Genomic DNA, 19,807 nt, shown 5'->3' with positions numbered 1-19,807 from the left:
CACAGCTTACCCTTCCCCCTCCCCATATCCTCAAGTCCATTCTCTAGTAGGTCTGTGTCTTTATTCCTGTCTTACCCCTAGGTTCTTCATGACATTTTTTTTCTTAAATTCCATATATATGTGTTAGCATACGGTATTTGTCTTTCTCTTTCTGACTTACTTCACTCTGTATGACAGACTCTAGGTCCATCCACCTCATTACAAATAGCTCAATTTCTTTTCTTTTTATGGCTGAGTAATATTCCATTGTATATATGTGCCACATCTTCTTTATCCATTCATCCGATGATGGACACTTAGGTTGCTTCCATCTCCGGGCTGTTCTTGAGCTCCTGGGCGCTGTCCATGCCCCAAGGGCCACAGATCCCCCTGGGGAAAGCCCTGATGACTGTAACTGGTGTGCCTGGGGAAGCCAGCTAGCCAGTCATCCTTCCTCTCCCTCAGAGGGAACAGGCAACAAGAGCTCTGGGATAATCAAGCACTTACTGTGTGCCAGGCACTGGGCTGAGCCTTTCACATACGTGATCTCATGAAGTCTTTGCCCAACTCAGACAAGGAAATGGAGGCTCGGAGGGGTAAAGTAACTTACAAGATCACACAGCAAGGAAGCAGATAGGCAAGCTTCAAACCCGGTCACCCAACGCAGAGTGATGTCCCTGCAGGACAGTGGCACATCTGGCTATCACTCAGTTGGACTCATCTCAGTTGGACCTGCCCAGGTATCTGCCTTGGTGTAAAAGGGATTCTATGTACGTTTGGCAATTCCATTTCAGGGACCTCGCACAGCCTCAGGGATTTCATTCAACCTTTGTCCCTGTGTATATTAAGCGACTATTATGTGCCAGACATTGTGCCAGCCAAGCCTTTCTCAGCTGGAGTTCCTCATCTGAACCTCAGAACACAGCAGATCATCAGGGTGACTATGTTCTTGACTCTTGCAAGTATAGAACATAACTAGTACCGTTCCCGATACACGGGGGGAAGCTAATCCAGGACATACAGGGGATGCCCCGGGAGCAGGGCTAAGTTCTCACAGAGACATGGTCTCAGTCAATCATCGCTGTGTCTCCAGCATCTAGAACAGTGCCTGACACACAGTAGGTCTAACATAAATATCTGCTGAATGGATGAGCGGGGACAGAGTGACGGGAACAAAATAGACATGACTCCCCCCCTCATGCAGCATACCTACATCCTGTTTTACAATTTACAATACAGTCCTCTTTAATAATCCAAACCGTTCAAATATTCGAGGACCTCGCACTGCAGATAATTTATCAATGATCAGTGAATTTGTACCAGTACCTTTCCAGCATAGCCATGTGTGAACAGGTCTTTGGAATAGTCCCAGGTGACATTTCTTAAGCTTTTTGTCTTAAGAAACACTGTCACTATAAGAACAAAAGGGAGTGGGACTAAGGCATTACCCCTAGTAAACACATCAGGAGTGCCTGTAAATGGATAGGCGTTACCCAATGAGCAGGATGCATGAATTCACGGACAGTCAAATAAAAGCGGGGCTTAAGTTACCCCCATTGAAATGGGTCCATACAACTCAGTGATACCAGTTGAAAAAGCTGAATCCGGTCTTCCCCGGTGGTGCAGTGGTTGAGAGTCCGCCTGCCAATGCAGGGGACACGGGTTCGTGCCCCGGTCCGGGAAGATCCCACATGCCGCGGAGCGGCTGGGTCCGTGAGCCATGGCCGCTGAGCCTGCGCATCCGGAGCCTGTGCTCCGCAACGGGAGAGGCCACAGCAGTGAGAGGCCCGCGTACCGCAAAAAAAAAAAAAGAATACCCTGGGTGCAGCATGTCCTGATCCTCCAGAATCTCTCTTGAGCCAAGAATCTGTGTCTGCTTGAGGTTTGCAAGGGTGGCTACAGCATTTCTTTTTCCGTGGAGGAGTGTGTGGCTTCTCTTCTGTGTTGCATCTTGACCTGGTTCCAATACGAACAGGCTAGTGAACCTGGCAGGCTGCCAAGGTGCTCAGGGACAGTCAGCTGTCCTCTGAGCTAAGTCTCACCCCAGGGCTGAAATCTGAACTGACCTAACCCTGATGTTCTGGGAGATGGAGATCCTTGTTGTATTCCACCCCCAGCAGAACGCAGACTTCAGTCCTAGAGAAGTAATAATAATAACAACGATAATGATAGCTAGCATTTCAGCCTTCTGTGGGCTAAGCTACTCAACCTAGAGTGATCCCTGTTGCTCTCCCCTGCCCACCAGTCATTATCCCACTTCTGATACCGGTTTCTGTATCAGCCAGGATTGTTCAGTTGCAAGCAACAGTTAATGCCCTCTTATTTCATTTAATCCTCATAGCCGCCCCATAAAGTGTAAGTATTGTTATCATCCTCAGGTTTTTTGTTGTTGTTTTTTGGGGTTTTTTTGCGGTATGCGGGCCTCTCACTGTTGTGGCCTCTCCCGTTGCGGGCACAGGCTCCGGACGCGCAGGCTCAGTGGCCATGGCTCATGGGCCTAGCCGCTCCGTGGCATGTGGGATCTTCCCAGACCGGGGCACGAACCCGTGTCCCCTGCATCGGCAGGCGGACTCTCAACCACTGCACCACCAGGGAAGCCCCCATCCTCAGTTTTAAAGAAGAGGAAATTGAGCTTCAAATAGATGAAATGACCTGCCCAAGGCCACACAGCTCATAAGTGGTGGAACCAGAACTTGAACCTACATCTCTCTGTATTATTTTAACCACTTCAAATACTGATGTGTTAGTGTTGGTGCATTGGGACACTTGTCTGGTGACTTGGAATTGATCATAGGTCATTGCCGTCCTTTGAACCCAGGGGAATGTGAAATGGTGTAAGATATCTGTTTTTAGCCATACACACAGAAGGAAAGTTGAACTTATCAATACAGATCAGTTTAGTTTAACACTCATTTATACTCTATCACTTGCCAGTTGAACTGACACTGAGCTGATTCTTGCAAAAACAGACAGGAATTGACCAGGCAAATGTGTAGGAAAGGTGTCGCCAGCATAAGGGACGGTACAGAAAAGCCCTCATTCTGGAATGCAGCACACGTGTTTAGAGCAGTTTCTGTGGACCACTCTAAAACAGGCATGAGGCCCCAAAGAGGAAGAGGCATGTGGCGCTAGAACCTGCCCTGTTTCAGGCCTGTGCTGGACACTGGGGAAAGAGAGACGAATCAGACAAGGTTCATGTCCTCAGGTAGCTTACAGTCAAGGGAACTGAACATATATAACTTACAAATGGGAACACAAGGCATATAAGAGTTAAAATGTCACAGCTTGATAGAAGATTGGTAAGGAGGGGGAATGCCTTCCCTCCAGCATTTCTAAGCAAAGGATCTAGGGACTTCCTTCTGAAGGCTCCCTTTTACTGAACACATACTATGGGCCAGGTACTGTGCGGGCCATACCCCCAACACACAGGCAACTCGGAGGCCATTGTCATTCCTGTTTTGCAGATTAGAAAACTAAGACTCAGCGAGCTTGCTTAAAATCAAACAGCAAGAAAGTGGCAAAGATCAGAGAGAAACTTCTACAAACACCTTTCTAAAAACAGCTTTCATTGCAGCGAAGTTTTGGCTTTCCCACATAAATCGCATTTACTTTTAAGATTCAGTCTTTTGATGTCCTCCAAAGGAGGTGTTGTCTTGTCCCCCTCAAAACCAAATCAAATAACTGGCTGTAATCCGTCGTTGTAAAGGGATGCAGGATTTAGTTAACCAAATGTTCTGCTCATTTGAGATGTCTCGTGGCATATGAGGACAACCAGATTTCAGAGAATTAAAATACAATCAAACAGACTTCACACACACACACACACACACGCGCGCGTGCACGCGCAGCTGAATGGCAATTCAGTTCTTCATTCATGATTCCAGCAATGTTATTTTATCAGGCTCCGCCTCTGGGTTCTGATTCTTGTCAGTTACCTTTCCGTTACAGCCATCTGGAGGAAGGGCTGACGTGTTTAGAGTTCCCACCGATGGAAAGTCAGATAAACTGCCTCTTAGAATGGCTGATGTATGCTTAAAATGAAAAATGTGTGTTTTACAAATGTTCTGTGAAAGTGTTGAGGCTTTGAGAAATGGTTTGCCAGTTCCTAGAAACGCAGTGAGCATGTTTTAATTCTGCGTCATTGTCACCAGTAACGAAAAGATGCATCCAATTAAAAGCAATTGGGTTTTATTATCCAGGTGGTTATCTAGTCCGCTGTCTGCCTGTTTGGAGGGGAAGAGCTGTCCCCTGGTGCCTCCAGAATGCTTTGTGCTTTAGTTCACCTGCTGTTTCACCCCCTATCCCAAGAATCTCCCTGTTTGTCTGCCTGCCCCACTGTCCCTGCCACTGGAGGACAGGTACCATGACTGCCTTACCCACTGAGGTTCCAGGGGTCTGGCCTCTGACCTATCAAACTGGGAAATCATGTTTCCCAGGAGAGCAGATGGAACTTGCAAAATCTTAAAAGTCATGAAAGGGCACAGAACGTTTAGAGAACTTCAAGTAATCTCGAGACTGAACAGGCAGAGCCAGCTGACAACCCACTTTCTAGCCTTGCTAAGGAGTTAGGACACTGTCCTGCAGGGGCTGGAGAACCACCAAGGGTATTAAGTAGAAGAAGGGGCACGATCAGACTTACGTTTTAGAAGATCTTACAACTGCTTCCCCGAGGATGGATTAGAGTGGAGTCTAGAAGCTGGGGCTGCATTTTATCCAGTTCACTTTTCCTCAGGTACCCAACCATGGCTGTAATCATGCCCCCAGGGTCCAGGAAGAATTACAGCATCTAGCTTTCCCAGTATGCTAGCACTCAGGTCTCGCTGTGAGCTTCCACTACATTTGAATCAGGGGTTGCCTTCTCTTGTCTCCAGTTGCCTTTGCTCTTGCCTCTTCTTCAGGGAACCCTGAACTTGGCCTTTCCTCTGGTTGTTCTGGAGTTCTGGCCTTCCTGAGAGATTTCCTAGCAGATAAGACTTCAGTAAGGCTCACGCATGAGCCATCTGGAAAGTCGAGGACAGTGATGGGAGTGCCTCTCCCCAACCCAAAAAGAAATAAGCCGGATGGAAAAATGGGTCTGAATCCACTTGTGAGATGGAGTGCAGTGAGAGGAATCAGGTGGCTGGGGTCAGATTGTAGACGGCGCCACAGAAAGGCCCACACCCCGGACAGACGACGCCTGATGTGCAACCTATGCTCCACAACGATCCCCTTGGAAGGAAGTAGGAGGCGTCAGAAGGTGGCTGCAGTTTCCTCTGCTTGTTTCCTGACTCTTTCTAAAGAAATGAAGCACATTCCTGTAGCCTGTTCACCATGGGGAAAGCAGGATTGAAAAGAGCCTGCACTCTCGACCTGGGGTGCTGAGGTCCAGATCTGAGCTCCACCTCTTCTAAGACTTTGGCCAAACTGTTAAATCTCTGTGTCCCACTTTATTCACATATAAACTAGTACCCACGTGATGGGGTTACTGTGAAATTAAAAGAAGGAGGAGCACTTAGCACTTTGCAGGCAACAAAAGGCATGTTTTCTACCCTCATTGTTTTCTGCCCCACATCTCTCCCAGGTCAGAGACACAGGGAGCAGCATTCCTGGCAGAGGGAATGGGATGGGCAAAGGCACAGATGTAGAAGTGAATGCCTGTGCTCTCCGCCCTCGGGAGCTGAGTCCGTCCCGTGGGGCGGGCGCTGTGCTGAATCACTGTTGAGCACCTACTGTGTACCGGGTCCTGGAGGAACAGAATGGAATTAGACCCAATGCCTGCTCGCCTCATGACTCTAGCCAGGTTCCTGAAAAGTATCGTCCAAGGTGCCCGACTGAAAATCCCGGGGCTGCTAGCGGACAGATGGGCACCAGCTGGAACAGCTGCCCCGAGTACTGAGGAGGATGGTTTTCTGCCGTGCCCCACACACCCATGCTGCTCGACAGAAGGTTCATTTGGGTCCCACTGGCTGTTGGTACCCTGGGGAAACAAGAAGGCCCCTGCTCAGGCCTGGCCACCCTGCTGGAGAAGCCCACCAGCCTCCCCACCTCCATCCCCTTTACAGTTTCCTTCTCCCTGCCCACACCACTGGTAGCCAGCTGGTCAGTTCCTGTGTAATGATGTGAGCCCCAGCCATGCCCTCAACCCTTGGGGCAGCCTCAGTCCATGTAATGAGTCTTTCTGAAAGCAAAGAGAGACTCAAAGGCATCCTTTGCATGAACAGTTCCACATTTGGGAATTTAATCCTACAAACATCTATCATACCCACATGTGGAAAGATAAATGTGCAAGAATGTTCGTAGGAGCGATACCTGCAAGCAGGGAGGCGAATGAGGAAACAACCTAAATGTCCATCACTAGGGGATCGGCTGTGCCCATTCCATAGGAGGCTGTGCGGCCATTAAAAGGATGAAGTCTGGGGCTTCCCTGGTGGCGCAGTGGTTGAGAGTCCGCCTGCCGATGCAGGAGACACGGGTTCGTGCCCCGGTCCGGGAGGATCCCACATGCCGCGGAGCGGCTGGGCCCGTGAGCCATGGCCGCTGAGCCTGTGCATCCGGAGCCTGTGCTCCGCAACGGGAGAGGCCACAACAGTGAGAGGCCCGCGTACCGCAAAAAAAAAAAAAAAAAGGCCACGAAGATGCATATTCCCGTTTCTATAATGAAAAATGGATATAAATACAGCAGCATCTACTTCATAGGGTCGCCATGAGGAATAAGTGGGTTAATAGGTACAGAGTGCTTAAAATAGTGTCTCCCACATAGTAGGTACTCAAGTGTTAGGTGCTGTTGTTGCCTCTGCTGTAATTTCATGATCTTGCTGTAGCCTGAGTGTCATAGTTATAATTTTAAAAGCACAGGAGAGGGTTACAGCTGGCCTTCCCATCATTGTGGTTTTCTGCACTCAGGTTTATCATAGAAAGATGGAGGATGACGCTTCTCCCGGGGTCACACATCCTGTGGCAGGTCCATGTGCCCAGAACCATCTGAGTTTAAAATGAAAACTTCTGTGTCCTGGGCCCCCCGGGGCAGAGGGCCACTCTCCATATGCCTTTGGTGGCCCAGTGGCTTTAGGAGGAGTACGGACAAGGCATCATTGTTGCTTTCCACATGTCATAGGAGAAAACATCAAAACGGTACGTCAGGATGGAATATTATGTAGCCTTATAAAGGAGAGAAATTCTGACCCATGCCACCACAGGGAGGAACCTTGAGGACATTGTGCCATGTGAAAGAAGCCAGTCACATAAAGATAAATACTGTATGGTCCCACTTACGTGAGGTCCCTAGAGTTTGACTGCTCTGAATATGCAGAGACGGAAAGTAGAAGGATGGTTGCCGGGGGCAGGGGGAAGCGGGGAGTTGTTGTGTAACGGATTCAGAGTTTCAGTTCTGCAAGATGCAAAGAGTTCTGGAGGTGGATGGTGGTGATGGTTGCACGACAAGATGAATGTTCTTAATACAACTAAACTGTACACTTAAGCTGGTTAAGGTGGCAAATTTTATGTGTATTTTGCCATTTGAAATTTGAAAAATAGAAGGGTACATCAGCTACCGCAAATATTGTCGCATAGGGTAATGCAAAGGTGGTACTTAAAGTGAACATATATAGGAAATAATTGTACAGATGATACACTAGTGGAAGAAGTTGGGGAAATACTGTAGTATATTCTGAGCTCAGACTGAAGGTGCCTCAATGCTCAGCTTGCCCGACTCCACAGGCCTCCATCCACTGCCTCTCACACACACTTCGCTCCACAAATGGCCCGCCCACTGCCTCCAGGAGGGCTACATCCGGTGCCCTCTGGGGTCTGGGCATACCTGGCAGCATCAGGGGTTTGAAGTCCTGACATTCACAAAACTCTGTGCTAAACTTTGCTTTAGCGCCGTCAGCCTCGCCATCAGCCATGAACACCTCTGGCAGCGTATTAGCATCCTGTATCAGGGAAGGGCTATCGGGGTAGGCAGGAGGGACCCAGAGGAGGGCAGTTGGCTCTGTGATGGGCTCCTTCCAAGTGAAACCGAGCAGGTCCCAAACGCTCCTTGCCCTGCCACCCGCTGCCTGCAGACAGGCTGGGCTGTGACTGGACTTCTGGGCACCCGAGGACCTAAGAGCTATCCCCCTTCTTCCTGGGTGTCTTCATGCCCAGAGCTACATGCGTATCTGACACACGCAGCAGTGTGGTGGTCCTCTGGGAGCCAGTTCATAACTGTGATGCCAGCTGGGAGACTGTAGACAGGTTCCCTTCTGTGGAGCGTCTCCCAAACCATGCTCCGCAGAAAATTCGTGGGTATGAGGCACAGAGAGATTTCCGAGTTCAAATCAGCTTGGATCTTTATACTGCTGTCCTCAGTTCAACATGTCTTAAGCTTCTGATGCTCGCGATGGCAATAGTAATACTATTAAACAGCAGTTAACCTTTATCAAGGGCTCACTGGGGGCTGGGTGCTACCACACGGGTCTTACATGCATTATTTTATTTAATACTCCCAACACCTGAGGCTTATTGAGATGAAATAACCTGCCTGAAGTCTGGGCTCTCAGGAAGAGACCGTGGCGAGAAGATGAGAGGAGGAGAATTAACTACCGATATTCATGCTTGGCGTGAAGCAGCACTTCCTAAACGTTAAAGGGCGCACGCATGCCCTGGGAGTCTTGTTAAAAGGCACATTTTAACTCAGTGTATCTTGGGTGGAGCCTGAGGTAGGGCATGTCTAATAGCAGTGGGCTAACGCTGCTGGTCCCAAGACCAGGCTCTGAACAAGGAGGCAGTGGAACACATGCGTGTTTTCTCTTGTACCTGGGATGGAATTCATTCACTCATTCATCCATTCATTCATTTGTAGAAGCCGTCTAGTAGCAAAGAACACGAGCTTTGCATTTGGAACCAGGTTCCAATCCTAGTTCTGCACTGTTCACTAAATGGGTGTTTTCTCTGAGTCTCAGTTGCCCATCTGTAAAATGGGAATGAAACTCGCATTTTAGAGAGTCTTTGTGTTTATTCAATGCAATAAATTGTAGCAAAAGTCCGCCCAGGGGCCTAGGGCGTGGTGGACATTTCATAATGGTGGTGCTTCGGGAGCTCATTTTACTATGCATGTATTTCCTTCTAACCGAGGTTCCCACATGGTTCCAGTAAGTTTATTTACATTAAAATAAATGTATTTATTAAAACAAATTATTTACTATAATATTTATTTACTTACATATTCCCATAAAGATGTCCCAGTGGCTCCAAAGGCCGCAGTGATGGGTCCCGGAGGCCCCACCACGAATCGGAGGAACTGGCATAGACGTGTCTTCTGATCATTTCCACAAAAGGTGGAAGGAAATTGTGGAGGAGACAGACACAAGCGATGAGCTGTGGAATTCATTTGGCAAATGACTCCACCAGAAAGGAGTGAGAAATGCGTGTGAGGGGGAGAGAGTGGGAGAGAGCACGGAACTGGGTAAAATGACAACAGATCGCAAGCTGTTAATTATTCAGAGGGAACTAAATATTATGTAGGCAATTACCAACAGGCATCGGAAAGCCCCACAGGGAAACCTGGTCCTCAGCCGATCTGTCTCCCCCTGCAGAAGGGCTGGGGGACAGGTTTTAGCTCGAGGGGCAGGCTCTTCACCCAGGGAGGGGGAGCCAGGGTCCCCTCCGTGTCCAGCCCAGCCAGGACCCAGCGCTGTGCTTTGAAAATCGCTTTACCCACAGGCTCTGGGCCTGGAATCCGCAGCCCCCTCCCTGTCTACGCTCCCTCCCCTAAGATGTCATCTTTTGAGCCGATTTCATGTGGAAGCATCGCTAAGTAAATTCGCTAAATGCCTATTCATCCCCGTCAGATGGGGACGCAGTGAAGCGGTAAATGTGACAATGGCCCCAGCTCGGGGCCCTGAAAAGCGCTTTCTGGGGCTGCTAAATGGAGCCTCAGCCGCTGACCCTGGGAGGCCTGAGGCTTCGTGAGAGGGGGCCCAGGAGCCCCGGCCCGGCCCCTTCAATCCTGCCACTGAGGCCGCTGAGAGGCCCCTCTTTATTATTCCTGCTGCCAGGGACCCATTCAGAGGTTAACTTGTCCCGGTATTCATCAGGAGGACAATAATGAACTGTCGCAGAGAGTAGAGAGGGGGTTGGTAAACAGGAACTGCTAAGACGCGGAGATGGAACGGGCCTCTATGGTTTGGAAAGAGAGATTGCTTTCATTTCCTTTGCAGGCTGGTTTAGTTTCCACCTCTCCAGCAACTTCAAGAGGCCCTCTGCCCACAGCAACCCGTAACTGGGAGGGAAGCACGCGTGGGCTTTACGTCGCCTGTTTGCAGAGATGCTCCACGTGCGCATGGACACGTGGACTTGGCCTTTTGCCTGTGTCCCTGGGATTCGCCTCTGCGCATCCGCAGGACTAAGCTTTCTGCATTTGTGTCTGGGCGGGTTTACCTTGCTGTAGGACACAGGGTTTTTCTGGCATCTGCAGCCACTAGAACGGCAGGTTTTGAAGTGGTGTTGATTTCTGTAAACGAGTACGGGATGTCGGCAGTGCTCGTTTCCACTGCAGCCTCTGTTAACTTCTCCGTCCCCCTCCGCTGAAATTATGAGTTGGTCAACAATAGTTGTCCAACCAGAGAGCAGGGGCTTGGAGTGGCACGACTGCAGGTGATGCAGGGAACTGAAGGAGGGGGTGAGGGGTGAGGGCGGCCCTGACCGGGTGCTGGGAGGCCAAGAGCAGAGCAGCTCGCATTTATTGTGCACCTACTGTATGCCCTTTAAGTCCACCCAGTTATCCATCAGTATGTATACCTACTGTGTGAAGGGCAGCCAGGTGAAGGCCGCCACTCAGGTTGAATGACTTACCGTAGGACACACAGCTGGGTCAGAAGTGGAGCTGGGATCTCTCCCCAGCCCTTTCTGCTTCTAGAGCACAGGCATCGCTTTCTTAGGCACCCACCTGCCCCCCAGAGTCTAGCCTCCTTTCTCTTCCCAGAGATGCGCCTTCACCGTTTCTCCCAATTTGAAACAATGGTTAACCCTTTCCTCCTAAGTAAAAATCCCTGAGCGGAGAAGCCAGATGATAAAGGAGCTGTCACTTCAGCACCGTTTACCTGTTGGGGTTTATTCAGCGTAAGAGGCAACCGCGTTTCTGGCAGATGGAGACCCCGTGTGACTGCCTGTTAAAGTACTGTCACAGCTGTATGCACAAGCTGATTAGCTGTGACTACACCGCTAGTGCTGAGATTGATGGCGATAAATCTGGGATAACAATGCCGGGAACAATGTCACCCGTTTGCATCACACTTCATATTTCTTAAAGCTCTCTCAATCAGCCTGGGGGTTATGGATTCATCCATTCATTGACTCATTCATTCCTCAAAACACATTTGAAGGAGTCAGTTTAAACTCATCTCACCTTGAGTCATCCATTCATCCAACAAACATTAATGTACCTCTTACCATGTGCCAGTGATGAGTGAGTTGCATTAGGTTCTGTCCTCACAGAGCTTACGTCCTAATGTAAGCAAATACAGCTCTTTCAGATGGTGAGGAGCTCATGTTGTGAATATAGTGATGTGATGGGGGTGGGGGGAGGCAGGTGCTACTTTAGGTTGGGCAGCAAAAAAAAAAAAAAGCCTCTCCGAAGAGGTGACATTTGAAAGGAGACCTGGATGACAAGAGCAGACATGGAAAGATATGGGGTAGAATTTCCCAGGCACGGCAAGTGCAAAGGCCCTGAGGTTACTCTGTATCTGGCATTGAAGTATTCACTGATGCCTTACGGTTTGCCAAGCCCAGTGTTGGGCACTGGAGATTCCAAAACAAATAAGGTACTAGGCTTATTCTCAAGGAATTCACAGCATATGGAGTATGTAAGAGACAGACAGTCCATTTTAGCATGCTGTGGTAAGCTCAATGATGGCGACATATGAAAGAAGATGCCTTCCCTACCTGCATGGTGTGAAAGAAGGAGGGGACCTGGTTTCTGTGACAAAGAAAGGAGCCAGGACACAAAGTCTGCATGATTTCCGGAGGACCCTGACTTTCCTCTCGGTTTGCTTCCACAGGACAAATGACCAGCTGGTGGCATTTCTCTCCCGATACCGAGAGATGAATTTCTTGAAGTCACACGGCCGGGACAACGCCAGGTAGTGTACCCTCCCCCTACCCTTGTGCAAAAGGGAAGTGGAGATCTGAGTGATCATTTGGGGGCTTCCTTCTAGGCTGGTTTGATGCAGCCAGAGAAAAGTTGAGGATGGGAGAGAGGCATGGCATGGGCCTTGGCCCTTTCTTTGTAGCATCTGAAATGGTGTCTCCTGCCAGCCAGGGACAGAGATCACAGTGAATGTGTCTCATCATGTCCTAGTCCTTTACACCTTTTCCCCCAAGCCCTTTCATGAGTCCATTATCACATTATGGCTGTCCTTCAAGGAAAATAGGGTAGTCATTTTAATACCCAATTTATTGGTAGGAAGACTGAGGCCCATAGTTTAAGTAAATGATGTCCCCAGATCATTCATTCAGTCAGCCAGTCATTCAACAAATACTCACTCAGTGCCAAGCATGTGCCAGGCACCCTTCTAGAGGAGAACAAGACAAAATCCTCACTCTCATGGAATTTACCTTCTAGCAGGAAAGAGTCTCATGCCAGCATGGAGTTGAACTCAAGTATCCCAACTCCCAGCGCTGCGCCCTCACCATTGCCTCACTCTTGCTGCCTAAGATGTTGGCAGGGATTGGAGGCACCAGGAGCCCAACCTGGATCTGTTGTGCCTCTCTCACTTAGACTGAGCAGAGCCAAACAGCATCACTGCAGTCCCGCTTTGAGCTGAGCCTAAATCCCCGTGGCCAGAGATCAGCCGGAAGGGACGCAGTCTTGAGCACCCTCTGTAGGAGAGACCACAGGGTCCGCTCCACCATTGGACATAAAACACTGCCCAGGATCGCTCTGCCATCTTAGAGCCTTTTCCTAGCGTTGCCTTCAGAACTTAATCTGGCAGCTCACAGGATACCTTTAGCGTGTTAATGTGTTTTCTTTGGCCTTCGTGCTGGTTTTGTCTTGTTTAATTCAGGTGCTTCATTTGAAAGTTAATAGCCCCATTTAAAAACAGCAATATTTCCCAGGGAAATCCAGATTTCCAGCTCATCTTAAAAGAGCCAAAGGTCCACTACATCTGTGCTTGAATTTTGTCGCGGAAGTTATGATCTGGTTCTTAGACAAAGCCCACGTTCTACAGGTTGCTGCAGCCCTTGCTGCCCTCTCCCCTACCTCACCCTGTTGGCATTTCAGTTTGCCGGCTCTGCTGTAGGTGTTCTCTGCCACTGCCGATGGAAGTGTCATTTTAGCTGTTTCTGTGATCCCCTTTACCCAGATATCCACAGAAGGGAGGGACAGAAGCAGGCAGTGAGCTCCATTTCCTGAGCTCTCAAGAAGTAACCCCAGAATCCTTGGGTTGTATCATTTTCCTTAATTTTAACGTTGATGGCATCCAGCTGTCTATTTCTAGATTGGGCCTGTCCTCCTGGCAGCCTGCATTCTTTACACTTAACCCCAGACTTGAAGATGCTCTGTAAATTAGCACAGATTACTATAGCATGTTCTGGCCACTACACTGGAGAGGCCTGGTGGATAAAGAAGAATGGTAGACATATAGTGGGCTGTGTTCCTGCTAAGTGCACATCGCTCTGCTGGGCCCTTTTCGCACGGGATCCAACTTTATTCTTACAGTCACTCGATGTAAAAATACGTATTATTATCTCCATTTGTCAGGAGAAGAAAGGGGAGCTTTGGGAGCCCAAATGATTTTCCCAAAGTCACACAGCTGGTAAGTGCTGGAGTTTGAACCCAATTCTCTGGCCCCAAAGCCCATGGAAGCAGGGTAGAGCTGAACAAGATTCCATGCAGGTGGTAAGTTGTCAGAACTAGACCAGATATTGGTATCCCCACCCTTAGGTAGAGAATGAAGATGCTTCTTCACTTCCAAGTAACTTATAATACATGTTTTGTGCAAAGTCATATCGTTAGAAAGGAATCCACTGTAAGTTGATAGACTTGGGTCTGAATTACATCCACCCTAGTATTGTGGTTTCAGCCTGCTCAGTATTTATTCTCTATCTACTATTTCCAGGCCCTGTGCTAGGAACTGGCTACAACACAGAGGTTAAAATCATGAGGTTTTGAGGTCATACCTGCTAGGTTGAAGTTCTGATCCACCACGTCCTGTCTGTGTTTCACTGGACTGGTGACTTAACCTCTCTGAGCCGGTTCCCTTATCTGTACAAAGGAAACATTAATGGACTTATGCGCACGAGATTGTTGGAAGGATTAAATGAGATGTTGTATGTAAAGCATTTGGCATATCATAAATGCCCTGTGAAGACGATGATGGTGGTGGTGGTGCTAGTGATGATGTCATTGCCATGATAAACATTGGACTCAAATATTGCAGGTGGGAGAAATAAATAGATGGTGTGTAGGCCAGAGTTGTGCCTCTGGGTGTATGAGTACATCTTGTCCAGTTGATGTGCATCAGCAGTTGACAGGTGGTACCCAAACGGCACAGCAGGATAAAGAGCAGGATAAAGACGCAGGCTGAGGAGTTGTTGCTTGCATCTCCCTCTAAAACCCTAAAACCCAAGGCTCTCTGGACAAAACAGCTCACAAGTTCCAACACTCACGCATGAGTCCTCAGCTGGGATTCTCTCACTTAGATGAATTCAGGAGATTAATTTAGAATTAATTCAGTAGTAAAATGAGCCGTCGACGGTGACTTTCTCCTCTTTGTCAGTTGAGGCCTCACCTGCTGAGTGAACAAACCTAGCCACGCCCATCTGCCCTCACGTCTCCCACGGGCGCAGCCTGGGTGGGGCTTCGCTCTGGCTCTGCACTGATGGCATGTTAGGAAGGACCCTTTTTTGGTGGGAAGTGACAGAAACTCAGCTCAAACTCGCTTAAAGGGTAAGGGAAGTTATTGGGTGATGCAACTAAAACACTAGTATCTGACTTCAGGCATAGCTGAATCAGGCAGTTCAAATGATATCATCAAGCCCAGACTCTGTTAATTTTTTTTTTTTTTCTGGCTGCTTAATTATTTCTTATTATTTCTGGAGAGGGTTAAAGTAAAATAAACACATCACATCAAATAGCCAAGTAGTTCACTGGCAAGAATCTTTTTTTTTAATTAATATATAACCGACATATTATGTTAGTTTCAAGTAAGTGATATAACAATTCAATATATGTATATATTGTAAAATGACCACCACAAGAAGTCTAGTTAATATCCATCACCACCCATAGTTACAATCTTTTTTCTCGTGATAAGAACTTTTAAGATGATAGCAAATTTCAAACATGTACAACACAGTATTTTTAACTGTAGTCACCGTGCCGTACATTACATCCCCAGAACTTACTTATTTTATAACTGAAAGTTTGTACCTTTTGACCACCCCCACCCATTAACTTCTGTTCTCTTTCCCTTTGTGTTGGTTTAATTTTCTGGCTCCAGACGGCGACCCTTCTCAACGTATTAGCCTCATTTTACTGATAAGGTAACTGAGACTCAGAGAGGTGAAGTAACTTGCTTAAGCTCACGCAACTGGGGCAGGGTTAGGGCTCAAACCTAAGTGAGTGTGTCCCCAGAGGCCAAGCGCAAATCCCTGCGTGATGCAGCCTGTGTTCTGGTCCTGCTTTCCTCCAATATGCTGGGTGGCTTTGAGGCGGCCACTCTGCTTCTCTGGGCTTCATTTTCTCCCTTTGAAAAACAAAGTGGTTGAATGACATGATCTCCAAATGCCTTCCCGTTCTGATGCTTCATGCTTCGGGACCAGACAGTGTGACAGAGGAAGAGAGTTTAAAAGACAGAGAGATGGAGAGGGACAAAAGCAAGCAGTGAGATACCAAATAGGCCACAGGGCGCCTTAGTTTTTAATTCCACGTGGTTCCTAATAGCAGTTTTGACCTTCCCGTCCCCAACTTCAGCCTTTAGCAGCCAATTTGGACTTCCAGCTCCCGCTGCTAAGAGATGGCATAAAGGCAAACTGGTACTTTAATAACTGCCAAATTGGTCCTGACTGTTCCTATAATTAAATCAAGGGGAGTGTTGTGTTCACTGTATTTCCTTGCTTTCCTCCAAAAATGAAGTAGCTAGATATATTGAAAGACATATAGCACAATTATCAGTTTCCCAGATAACCTCTGCAGGGCTAAAAGAAGTAAGTGCCCTTAGTAAGCAGGTCTTGGCAAACATCCCTAGGAACTCCTGGGTTCTGCTCGGGGAGTATCGGAGAAGTTTCCCAAATCTCGGCAGCCTGATCAAAGCTCGGTGTGTAGGAACAGGCCCCTTACGGGGAGATGGAAAGGGAAAATCATTCCCCTCACTCCCAGCCGGAATAGAGTTTCCTCTGGGAATTTTCCGGCCTTGATTGGTCTAAGTTCTCCAAATAATTCAAGGTCACCAGGGCCCCAGTGCTTAGCCCTGGGGCAGAGTGTGGTGTGGTGGTAAGAGCGTGGGCAATGGAGTCCAGACACCTGTGCCAAGATGCCAGCTCTGCCGTATGGCAGCCAGGGGACTTTGACAAATGGCTTTGGCTCTCCATGTCTTCATGTCCTCTTCTTTATAAGATCCGGACAGTGATGCGGGGATTGTGGAGGACTGAGTATCCTCGCTGACCACAGGAAGTGCCGAGCCAGGCGCTTTCGAGTGGTGTTATCCTCTTTTAAAGAGTACAACTGAGGCTTGCAGAGTTGGTTTAACTTGCTCAGGGTTCCACACGGCTGGCATTGGAGTCTGGTTAGGTCTGACTTTTATCCCCCCATGATTAGTGACTGCATCTGAGAGGACCTGTTGTTTTCAGTTCTTGGAGTGTGTGGATGAAAGAGCAAAGCTCTGCTGATTTTAAGCAGAATCATTTGTAAAGGAGCAAGAGAGGAAAATCAGTCCTCCCCCTGCTTTCTAGAGTCACCCTGTCCCAAAGTGTGTTCACAGTCCACCAGTGATATGTGAGATTATTTTGGGGTGTTCACGAATGGGCATCATGGGAGAGTTAGTACTGATTTTATGTATATCAACGAAAATTTATATAATTAGCCATCTAATCGATGATTTCATGGACATGATGCTTAGAATAAGACTAAGTTTAAAAGAAGACAGTTGAAGCTATCTAAAGTTGGTTTAGAAAAGAAATATTAAGGAAAGTCTCATACAGACGTCATAAAACCTATAGCATGGCAGTTAAGAATCTGGGTCCTGGACCCCGACTGCCAGCGTTCGTATGCTGAGCACTCACTAGGTGTGTGGCCTTGGGTAAGTTACATCCATCACTTGTGCTTCAGTTTCCTCATCTGTAAAACGGGAATCATGATAATAAAACCAATCTCATAGAATTGCTGCAAGAATTAAGTGAGTGAATATGTGAGTAAGCTCTTGGAATAGTTAGTTACGCATATGAAGTTGATGATGGTGGTGATGTTGATAGTGGTGATGGTGACAACAGTGGAAAAGCCTTGAAGATGGTATATATACACGTGATTAATGTTTTCAAAACACTTTCTACAACTCTTAGAGAAACAGCTAGCATTTCAAATGTAGGAAGACTAGACCAGAAGGAAGCTAGGAGGGGTCCCAGCCCTCAGGTCAGAAGTGGCATAAACAAGTTTCTTCCTGTTCCCTGGTCCGGGCCCCCCCTGCTAGAGGCGGCAGTCCCTCGCTGGGCACCAGAATGGCAGCTAAAGCAGCTTCAGCAGCTTCTTCTCTCTGACATTGAACTAATCTTCAGGCCCAAACCTCTCTTGATGTATAAATAGGCAATTGTTTAACCGAAAGCTGTCAAATCCATCGAGAGCCTGGCCAGGAACCTCCTCCAAGCAAATCTGCTTTCAGGAGGCCCTTTGGTGCCAACTTGCTTATCAGGAGAAGAGCTCTCTCCCCATCTGTCTCCTAGTACCATGATTGATGGGAGGAGGTAACTAATATCTCATCTCCAATGGGGAAAGCAGATTGCATTTCCCTCTTGCTTTTCTTAAACCCAACCGGTGAGTTTATCCCTGTTTGCATGTTCACTTTATTTAATCCAGTTATGGTAGCCATGTCAAAATAAAGCTTAGCATCACACGGGCACCCATACAAGGCTGTGTACACAGACGCTCTGTGGGCCTCCGTATGAGTTTTGAGGTCGACTTTCAATCTTTTCTTTTTTCAAAACAATACATGTCAAAGGTGGACCAAAGGCTAGAAGGACGATGTGTGCAGTGTCATCTCTGGGACGTAGAGCATGATTTTTTATTTCCTTCTTTTCTTTCTTCTTGTGTTCCATGCCTTTTATGGAGGAACTGCGTTTTTGTTTTTTTTTTTTGCGGTACGCGGGCCTCTCACTGTTGTGGCCTCTCCTGCTGTGGAGCACAGGCTCCAGACGCGCAGGCTCAGCGACCATGGCTCACGGGCCCAGCCGCTCCGTGGCACGTGGGATCTTCCCAGAACCCGCGTCCCCTGCATCGGCAGGCGGACTCTCAACCACTGCGCCACCAGGGAAGCCCCCTTTACTTTTACAACAAGAACAGAAGGCAGTAGACTTTGTTTATAAATATGTGTGAAATAGGGAAGATCAGTCAGCCTTCAATGGACCTTTAGACTCTTGGAGGTGCAAGCTGATTTGGGCCCATGTGAAGAGCATGGGCCACCAAGCCTGGGATTCTCAGTTCCAGGATTTGGGCCCCTAACTCTGCATTTCTGCTCAGGCTGGGTTTTTTTCCATTCCTGAATGTCAAAACCAAGTCAGCTTTCTTTGCCCAGGGCATGTGTAATGATAGAGTTTACTGTGTTCCAGAGACTGTCCCAAATGCCTTAGAGATATTAATTCTTTCAATTTTCACAACAATCCCATGGTGTAAGTGCAGTCATTATCATGCCCATTTTCCAGATAGGGACACTGAGGCTAGAGAGATTAAACAACACACAGCTTGGGAACGGGGAAAGAGACTCGAACCCTGGCAGTCTGGCTCCAGAGTCTACATTCCTAGCCACCGTGCTATACCATTTCCCTAAGTATGTTCATTGTGGAGTTTCCTGCCATGTCCAGGCCACATGTACTTACGGCTAATACATTCCTTCCACCAATCAGGTCAGAGTCTGCCTCTCCTGTGACTGGTCTGCTCTGGTGTGAGGTAGTGAAGCTGAGCTTCTCCCTGTAGCTTCCACTCCTACCACGTTAGCTTCTTTTCATTCATTTGGGCTCTTGCACACACTATTTCTGTCTCCTATGAAGCTCTTCCCCAGAATTCTTCAGATGACTGGTTCCTTCTCATGCTTCTTGTCAGTGCCACCTCTTCAGCAGAGTCTTCCCCAATAGTCTCCACTAATTAAGTCCCTGTCTCTTTATTTTGTCATTGCACTCTAAGTTTTCCTGTATAACACTTATCACAAACATCTAGTTACATATGCATGTGTTTCATAGCTGTTTATGACTACTTACCTATTTACTAGAGTAGTGTTATAGTCTTGTGGCTAAGAGTGTGGAATCCAGAGCCTGACTGCTAAGGTGTGAATCCCTTCCTTGCCACCAACCAACTGTGTAGCCTTGGGAAAATTAGTTAACCTTTCTGTGTCTTTGTTCCTTCATTTGGAAAATGAACCCTCGTAGGATTGTGATGAAGATTAAATGAGAGAATATATGTTAAGCACTAGGAACAGGACCTAGAAAGTAGCAAGTGCTCAATAAATGGTAAATATTATGGTTTTATTTTTCATCTTAGAAGAGAGAGGGTAGGGATGATGTCTGTCTTCTTCACAACCATATTCTCAGCACAGAGACTTGGAGAGTTGCTGAATGAGCAAATACCCCGAGCCCCTTTTCTCTTCCAACTACTGCAGAGTTGAGG

General features: G+C 47.8%; 1 protein-coding gene across 2 annotated transcripts in view; it reads left to right on the top strand.

Annotated features, from left to right (window-relative positions):
* The window catches only part of XYLT1 (xylosyltransferase 1), a 317,888-nt gene that overhangs the window by 244,089 nt on the left and 53,992 nt on the right, over positions 1-19,807 (top strand). For both annotated transcript variants that reach the window (XM_033841163.2, XM_073792267.1), the window contains exon 6: positions 11,997-12,077. In XM_033841163.2, the coding sequence (XP_033697054.1) occupies positions 11,997-12,077 (81 nt within the window). The remainder of the gene's footprint in view (positions 1-11,996; positions 12,078-19,807) is intronic.

The sequence above is a fragment of the Tursiops truncatus genome, chromosome 15 (assembly GCF_011762595.2).
Source record: "Tursiops truncatus isolate mTurTru1 chromosome 15, mTurTru1.mat.Y, whole genome shotgun sequence".
Lineage (NCBI taxonomy): Eukaryota > Metazoa > Chordata > Mammalia > Artiodactyla > Delphinidae > Tursiops > Tursiops truncatus.
Note: the sequence above shows the minus strand (reverse complement) of the source record. Positions and strands in the feature narration are given on the sequence as shown.